General features: G+C 32.0%; 1 protein-coding gene across 1 annotated transcript; it reads right to left on the reverse strand.

Moving 5' to 3' along the window:
* Positions 1-8,060: 8,060 nt before the first annotated feature.
* On the reverse strand, positions 8,061-8,666 carry LOC107495264 (uncharacterized). Its single transcript, XM_016116373.1, has one exon. It carries the CDS (start codon positions 8,664-8,666, stop codon positions 8,061-8,063), a length of 606 nt encoding a protein of 201 aa, XP_015971859.1.
* Positions 8,667-9,957: the final 1,291 nt, after the last annotated feature.

Below are 9,957 nucleotides of genomic sequence, written 5' to 3' on the forward strand. Positions count from 1 at the left end.
TTTTGTTATCCAGCAACAAAATTTAATCCAATGATGTTATCCAGCAACAAAAAAATATGCTCAGGTTCAGCAATTGTAAAAAATCAAATACACAGCAATAATCACCAGATTCAACAACAATTCTAATTAAAATTTGCTTAGGTTAAACAACAATTCTAATTTGTTCAAGTATTCAACTCTGATATCCAGCAACAAAATTCAATCCAATGATGTTATCTAGCAACAAAAAAATTTGCTTAGGTTCAACAACAATTATGAAAAATCAAATACAACAACAACCACCAGATTCAACAATAATTTTAATCAAAATCTGCTCAAATTTAACAATAATTCTAATTTATTCAAATTTGACACTAAACCAATGAAAGAACAGGGTCAAAAATTCAAACGGAGCTCACCCGATTGACCGGTTATGAGACCGCAACAAAACAAGAAGACGACGACGACCACCACCACCACCCAACGGAGCAGATGCTGCTTGACTGGTTCCGTCTGCTTCTGCCATCGACAAAGCAAATGCAGGAGCACGAGACCGCAACGACGAGCTTATGAGTGCGAGACCGAGAGAGTGACGAGGTGAGGCTGTGAGAGACTGAGAGTGACGACTGACGAGGTGAGGAGAGAGACGAGAGAGTGACGACTGACGAGGTGAGGGGAGAGACGAGAGAGTGACGTGGTAAGGGTGAGGCCATGAGTGAAGCCGTGGAGTGTCAAGAGAGAAGAGAGATGAGGTTGGGGGTGGGGGATTCCATTCAGACTAGATTTTAATAGGGGAGAGGCATCCTAACAACGCCGTTTGCAGGTTAAAAAAAAACACAACCCGGACCGGGTTGTAATAACCGGTCGGATCGAACCAGTTTTCACCGGGTCTCATGCTTGTCTGGTTCAATAAGTGATTCGACTCGGCTAAATGACTGAGTTTTCGGTCAAACTGTTTGGGTCGAGCCAGATTTGATAGCTATAATTAAAACAGTCAAAACAAAATGAATGCTAAATAAAATGGTACCTACTCAAATGAAGATACTAAAAACATCTTTTTATAAAGATTCTTGTGTTAAAAATGTATTTTGTTTGTTTAGCAACACTTTAAAAAAAATGACACTTTTGTAACACATCAAAATCAAACCATACAATTCATAATCTAATGATAAAAAAAAATTATCTTCATATAAAAACAATTATAAAATCTTTATAATAGTATCCACTAAATAAAATAAGAGGTATTTTAAATTATTTTAGCAAATTTTTTCATTTTTCAGAAATTATTACTATAAAATAAGATTAGAGATATATTATAAAAATAATCACGTAATGTGTGCAAAAAAGTTCAATCACTAAATTAATTATTCGTATAAAATATATTTTAATATTTGGAACATATCTAAAAGAATACACGCATTTATATATAAAGTATATGACTACTGATTTGATGACTTTTTTTTTTTGTTTTGATATAACTTTGTGTTTCACAAACTGTAACTGACTTCATATATTGATAAAAATAATCATAAAATACGAAAAAGACAAAAATATTGCATTGATATAGTATTTGTTTGATAAAAATAACAAACAATTATGACATGTGTATATAAAAAATAATAATTAAATAATTATTTGTATAAAATATATATTAAAATATAAAATATACATTAAAAAATATATATTTTATTTAAAAAAAGAATCAACCAAATAAAAATATATATTAAATATTTTTNGAATTTTTTTATTGTACTTATTATTTGTATTATTTATGATCAAACGTTATTGACTTACAACTACATTGAAAATTTTTATGGATATCACATAATTATTATAATAGATAGATAAATATTACATATAGAGAGAATCAATTAAATAAAAATGCATATTAAAATTATTTATTTTTAATAAACTATATGAATTATATAATAATCAAACATAATTATTGTTGTTAAACTAAAGAATTAAATTATATAAAAATAATATATACACACTAAAAATCAGTCATCATGTATTTATATATAAATATATATAATTTAATTTATTTTTAATATATATTTTATAATTAATTTTAATATACACTTAACATAATTAATATATTTAAGCTACTATGATATGTTGACAGGTTATAACCTTTAAAATTACATAACTTTTAAATTAAATTTTTATATTCTTGCTTAGCCATTCTCATCGCTATTATATATTATCTTCTAACCTTAAGTTTAATATATACATTTAATGAAATATTATTTAGACTTTTATTTATATTCTTTATTTCTTTAAATTTTTTTTATAGATATGGTGTCGTAGGAGTGTCAAGTACACATATTATAAGCTGAAGTAGTAGTTGTTTATAAAAAAATATATTCGTATATTTTCTTATAAACACTGAGATATTTATTTATTATATATACTAGACTTTCTTGTTAAAAATTTAAGTATTTTATAAATATTTTATTTTATATTATTGTTTAGCAATGGTATAAATGACAAAAAATATAAATTTATTTTATATAATTAAATATGCTCATAAAAAAATCATTTTTAAAATATTTCAGACATAAATATAATTTTCTTTTGTGCATTGCACTGATACACACTAGTATGTTTACAATTTTAGCTATTATTAAAATATTACCTATAAAAAATAAATGATAATAAATAGTAATACAATAATTTATTTGAAAATCTAATTTAATTTAAATCTCAAACTGCTAATTTCGAAGAATTTGAACTATAAAATTCAACCTTTTTAAATGAGTAAACTACCATTTCTACCCATAAAAGTTGAGAACACTGACAAATCTATTTACGGAAGAAAGGAATTACCTAATGTACCTATCAATAATGACATCCGTAGAACGAAACTAACCAATCATTATTTCGGTGTTGACTCCGTTAGTGACGCTCTCTATGTGGCACATCACGGCGTTACGTGGCTTGGGGGCTTCTTATGTGGATAATGTAATTTATTTTGTTTTAAAATATAATTGGTGGTTAATTTAAAAAAAAAAAGAGAAATTAGAAATCAAATTAGCAAACGTATACCTGTTCGCGCGTTTTACAAAACAGATGTGAGAGCCCTAGGAGAAGCAAATTGTTCTTCTTCACTAAAAAAATGTCAAATCCCATTTGTGTGGGTTAGCTACTGACGATAATATCTATATTGAAGAGAGGTTGCTTGTTGGTGTGGAACGTCTCACCTGTTGGAAGTGCGCACTATCATCCATAGATAAGTAGTAACCTTTGATCTCTTTGTTATCAATTTTTGGATTTTGGGTGCATGGTTGTGGATATAGAATTTTGATTAGGGTTTGTTTGCATGGCTATGATGTGGTTGTGAATTGGTTTTGTTTTCTGTATATGTCTGTTAACATATGGCTACCATCCACATTACATTGGTTATTAGTCACAGAGAAAAGTTTGAAAAGGGTGATGATGGCAAACTGGCATATGTTGGGGGTGAGAAAACAGAGATTGAACGAGTGAATGTGGACCTTAAATAAGATTTTCATAAATGACTTAGTAAAGGATATAGGGTATACTGATGTGAGCGAGTTTTACGGGCTGGAACCTGGGAAGGAGTTGGATGGTGGGTTGAAGTTACTTAGACTTGACATGGATGTGGTGACCATGTACGAAGCAGCCATTGCTAATGGGAGGAGAGTCGAGGTGTTCACTAAGCATTCAGTTAACCTTCTTGAGTTCGCAGAAGAAAACAATGATCCTGAACTAGATGTTATTTTAACTGTTACTAGGACCCCAGTTAAGCACAGACCCAAACACTGTGCTAGGAGAACCCCAACTCCAAAGAAAAATGGAAAGAGATTGTTGAAGTTGAGTGAAATAGAAAGAGGTAATTTGCACGACAAAGACCTTGGCATGCCTGGACCAGATGCCTAAACACAAGATGATGTGTTGGACAAAGATATCCAACTTACCACAAAAAGCACACAAGAACCAAAAATAACTAGTGATCCCCCAAATGTACCCACACAATTACCAAAAGTAACATTCTAAGAGCCACCAAGTACTATTCAGCCCCAAATGCACCTACCCAACCCAATTTACCTATATGTCAACCCCTTCTATACCGTCGTAACCTTTGGAGAAGACTCCTCCACACCCTCAACCATCACATGTACCTTGGGCAAGTGAAGAAATTGGACACCAAAATTCAATTTCTGCAGAGTCAGTTGCTCCCACGCTTGATAAAGGCAATACAGAATCTGTTGAGGTTTTTACACAATACATTCCACAACCTTGCAATGAACTGGACTCTCAGGAGCGTAGCATCTAAAATGAGGAGGAGACACCCTGTGAAGGGGGTCAACCCAGCAGTTCATAACCCGAACCAGAAGTAAATCTAAAAGTTGGTGGTGGGAGTCAAAAGAAGAGGAAGTGACGGTCAACAGTGAGGCCTCCTCCATCAGGCCAAACCTTCATACTTAACCACGATCCCAATAAACATCCTTCAATTTTTATATCTGTGGAGGGTGAAGATATGTTAGAGACAGGTGTAGGTATGCACTATTATGAGTAGGAAGAGCTGGATTTTGTTGTAAGTGATGATGAAGAGAGTCAGCAGGTAGCATTTCCTCAAGCGAATAGGTTGCCTTGCAAATTTTGGCAACTGACTGGTTGCCCTGCAGGCATGCATGTGCTACCCTTGCATACCAAAATAGGAGACCAGAGAAATATGCACATAACTGACTTTCTATGGGGACATATAATAGCACATGCCAGTTTGTTATCCAACCTGTTCCAAGTCAATAATACTGGCAGCATGTTTAACTACCTCCCATGCTGCCCCCCAGTATACAAGAAACAAATTGGGAGACTAAAGTTGAAAAGAGACAAAAAGAACGACGAACCAAAAGAACCCACCCCAGATCTTCATAGGGCTCCCAGAAAATATGGCCATATCACCTACATGTATTGCCTAAAGGTATACCATACCTCACACCCTTACATTATTTGTATATTGAATGTCCAGATTTAAATTCATGACATCTGTATTGCAGACTGGACATAATAGTTGTAGCTGTTCCAAGAAGAATGAGGCAATGGCTGGGAGTGCTGGAGGTCCTTCTTTAAGTCAACTCCTTTTTGCTAGTGGAGCTGCTGTGGACGATGAAGAGGAGGCAGCAAGACTAGAAGAGATGTTCTGGGAGAAAACTCTGGAAGCTGTTGAAGCAGCTGAAGCAGCAGCATCTCAACCATCGACTCTGTCTAGTAGTTTCTTTTAGAACTTCATTTTATAAGTTGGGGTTAATTATGACACTCATATGTACCAACTGTGGCATAAAACTGCTCCAGTTTCTCAATCTGCTTCTGATCCAGTAATGCTTCCTTCAGTTAGGCCACCAACTGCAAAAGATTCCCTAAGAAGAGGAAGAATCTGAAAAGACCACCACCAACTACTCAGCAACCACCATGTGCTCAGATTATTGTCAAGCCACCAACACCAAATGCTTCATCATCAGTTAATCCATCACCTCCAACTTCTCATGTGCCTCTCCATTGTGACACCTCAAACCATGCAAGCTGCCTCTCAGGATACTACTTCAAGGTTTGTGGATTTTATGCCAACTCTCGCAATTAGAGGATCAAGCTCAACTAGGTGGCCGCAGCCAGTCTTCCATCCACCAGCAAAAAAGGGGTCAACAACTGCACACTTGAAAGAAGGATCAAGCGGAAGCAGCAACTCTACTCCAAATCCATGAAGCAAGCGTGTTTATATTATGTTATTTTGTTGGATCTGTAGTTTATGTTAAAATTGTTGGATATGTCACATACTTTTATCCTATATTACTTATGTTTTGGTTTTCGGTATGGATTCATAATCGTAGTTGATACTCATACTTATAAGTTGAATGTTTCAATAACTCCGTTACTACGTACATAGCAGGTTATGTGGCTTCTCTTTCATGTTATTTTAGAATACCATACAAATAAAACAAAAATACCAACTAGTAATGGATATTTTTTGCAAGTTATATATTTTGTAAGACTACATTTGACATTTTTTGGATTTGTAATGTGCACAAATATCAAACTCTGAATCGAGCATGGTTATTTTTGTCATGATCATAGCCTAACAACTTCTCAAACTCAAAACCTACTGAAAATTAGATACACAAGGCACACAAGGTTACACACCACCACCATTGACATAATCACAAGCCACAACCTAAGTCTGTTAACTCTAACTTCAATCTTCCCTAACTTCATGAGCGTCTTCAATTCACTTCAGCCTCAGCCTCGAGAACATCTTCGTGCATCTTTCTTTCTGACAGTCCTCTCTTCAAACCCTCCCACCGATCTTCGATTTCGTCTACCCATACAAAGAAGCTGTAGTCTGAGGTCTATCAATGGCAAAAAAAATTAGATCAGACATACATTCATCACCGTCCATACAGAGTGTACAACGGATTTACCTTCCAATTGAGACAATGGACAAACCACTTTCCAGGATTCATCGCCGTCCCCGACTGCAACAACGTCACCCCCAAACCACAGAAGTACCTGCCATTGAACTTCCTATCATGCACCCGCTTTGAAATTGAGCTTTCAGATATACTACAGCTCCCATTCAAAGGTGGAGTAAAGAGTCTTCGCCTCAACATTGGTATATTTTTCAAGAATTTTGTCAATCTAAGGCTAAGGTTCGTGTTTGGGATAAAAGAAGTTTTGAATTTGAAAAATTTTAGGGTTTAGGGTTCATTATAACGGTCAAACAACTCAGCAGGCCACGTAAGAAGCCCCCAGACCACGTAATGTCGTGATGTGCTACGTAGGAAGCGTCACTAACAGAATCAATGTCGGAATAACGATTAGTTAGTTTCGTCCTACGGATGTCATTATTAATAGGTACATTAGATAATTTCTTTCTTCCGTGAATAGATTAGTACTTTCATGGGCAGAAATAATAGTTTACTCTTTTAAAATATAAAATTGATCATTTAAGACATCATTAAAGTAATATATCCTTGATATTCTTTTGTGAGACTGTTCAAGATTAGTTAGATATAGTCAACTTCTTGAAATGGATAACCGATTGCAAGGAGAGAATCTACAATCTTTAGTATGGTGGAAAGGTATTCAGCTACGGTGGTCGTTTTCTTATAAACTTTGAACTGTGTCTTCAAGCGTTGTTGGATCCTAGTTCTTGAGAAAACTGTGAAGATATTATTGATTTTTTTCCAAATCTCAGAAAAGAAAGTGCAATGCACACCTTATTCTTAAAAATGATCATCATAGAGACTACCACCCATGTTATCAAATTATATATGCATATCTAGTAGACAATATAATGAAAAAAAAAAGTATTTAAACTCTACATTTACCTATTTCTAGATCTAACTTTATTTATTTTTAATACTAGTATTTAAGGTTTTTTTTCTGAAATAAAATAAAAAAAATTATTTTCTCAAACTCCATTTTTCAACTTTAATTTTTCAAATACAATTTTTTTAGAGCAAATTTGCCGCACTCCCGACGAACTGTAAAATTTATAGAGTTTGCCGGGGGTAAGACAAACTTGCTAATTTTTATAGACGGCGAACTTGCCCAAAAAAAAAAAATTGTATTTAGGGAATTAAAGTTCAAAATTAAAATCATGTTTGGGGAAATAATAATTTTTTTATTTTATTTAGTAAAAAAACCTACTATTTAATTAATAATTTTTTAAGCAAAACACTACATAAAAATGTAGTGTTATTTGTATTTAAACTATTTATTGCTTGTAGAACTCAACACTATATCTATCTAGCTAGTTCTATTATATTTTAAATTGTGTAAAAAATGCGACATAATATGCATGGTACTTAACCTAAATTTGAATTCATCACATTTTTGTAACCTAATATTAAATGTCACATTTTTAAAAGTCTGAATGATTTTTCTTATACTGAGAAAAATTTTCGAAATTCGTATCTTAATATGATATATAATAGGTAAAGTCCATATTTTATATATATCAATGATCTTAGCAACACCAGGTGTTTACATAGGAAATTTATTATTCTTACATTTATTATGGTAGTAATACATAAAGCATTAATTTATTATTTAGTCAACTAATAAATTTTGAACCAGTAATTAGATATGATCGTAATTATCTGAAGAACTTTGAATATATCTTCAGTGAATTGCGGAAGCGGTGATGGATCCTTGAATTCTGTAGTGAAATGGTGAGAAGATGTTGATGATTTATCTTTTCCATGAGACATACATAAATCATTGTCCCATACAAGATCATTTAAATGCAAACTCACACTATTATAATCTTTTGCTTTCAAACTTCGTTGCATGGGGTCAATTTCAGCAAGTGCACCATCATCACTAGTGAATTCTTTTAAGCAAAAATTGTAGAGTTCTTTTGCCTTAGGATCAGTGGTTTTTGCAATCAAAGAGTTGAGAAGGTTTACTGTGTTTTTAAGCTTTGAACGAAGCACTTCAATTGTGTAGTGTGCTAAGGAATCAACGTCTGCTCTTGCTGCACCACCGGGTATTGAGTTTAGAAGATTTGAACAATATGCAAAAATTTTAGTTTGCTTGCAAATATCTTCTACTTTCACAATTTTTTGTGCATTGGAAGTTGCATCAAATAAAAGGAAGGCAAAAACTAAGGTTAAAATCAAGGAATATGGTCTGACATTGTTACCATTGAAATGACAAGCCATGGTGTATATGTTAATTTCAACGTTTTAGTTTTGTTGCAATTGTTTGGTTTGGTATGAGTTCTTATATATAGTTGTATATGATGGATATTCCATATTTAGATTAGAGGAGTGCTAGCGCCAGCAAATTTTGTGATTTATAGTCATTAATTAGTTATTATTGATATTTTTAATGGTGTGTAATTATTCACTTTTTTTTATTAGTTAAGTGCTGGCCAAATTTTAATAAAAGTGCTGGTCCTTACCATCTCCAGTAGGGAACTCATCTCAGTCCCTATTTATGGCCCACCTGTCATAAAAAGTAACTCCACATCAACTTTTGCGTGTAAATAGGAACTCAAAGCATCTCTCTCTTCTCCATTAGGATGAACTAACTTTAGTCCCTATTATGGTCCCACTTAATTAATTAATTAAAATACTTAAAATTAATGTAATTGATTTTTTTAATAATATTATTTAAAATTATAAATTTAAAAATAATTCACTATTAAAAGATATTAATATTAAATAAATTCATATATAACAATAATACACAATATATAATTCGGGATTACACTAATTTATAATTTTGTGTTTACAACTGATAATTTTAATAATATTGTTAGCATTTTAAATTTTAAAAATAAAAATAACTAACTCAACTAAGAATTATTTTATAAGGTGTAAAAATTAAATTTATTTTTTAATGTAAGTAAATTTAATTAATTATAATTTAATATAATAATATAAATAATATTCAATATTAATTATGATATCAATAATTAATATAAATTATTTATATTATTATTTTTTTTAAATAACTTGCCAAATGACAAATTATTATTGGTTAATTTGAGTCCCTGTTTAGAGGGACTCCCTCACTTTGAGACCCGTGCAGGAACTCATTTCTTCTCTCCTCCAATGGTTAGAGTTCTTATGTGTCAGAAAAAAGTAAAAGAGGAACTCACCATTGTAGGTGCTCTAAACTTTTTCTTTAGTTATTCAACAAAAAGTTATTTTTTTATCGAAAATGTTTAATAACAAATAAAATTAGAAAAAAATAGTTAAAATTTGTCTTATTTCTCAAGATTTTATTCCGGCAGACAAATTAGTTTTCAGTTTATTTTTTGGTAGAGTAATTACCCATATTAGTCTCCAAAAATTTTAAAAACGAACATTGTAGTCCCAAAAAAAATTAATATACAAATCAATTTCCAACATTTTTTTGTATCAGACATAACAGTCTTTCGTCCAAAAAAAGTATTATTATTACTATTAATTGCACAATAATATTATACCATAAATGTTTTTTTAA

Source organism: Arachis duranensis, chromosome 6, assembly GCF_000817695.3.
Source record: "Arachis duranensis cultivar V14167 chromosome 6, aradu.V14167.gnm2.J7QH, whole genome shotgun sequence".
Lineage (NCBI taxonomy): Eukaryota > Viridiplantae > Streptophyta > Magnoliopsida > Fabales > Fabaceae > Arachis > Arachis duranensis.

Coding starts and splice junctions, on each gene's coding strand:
- LOC107495264 (XM_016116373.1), bottom strand. CDS start 8,666: ATGGCTTGTCATTTCAATGGTAACAATGTCAGACCATATTCCTTGATT.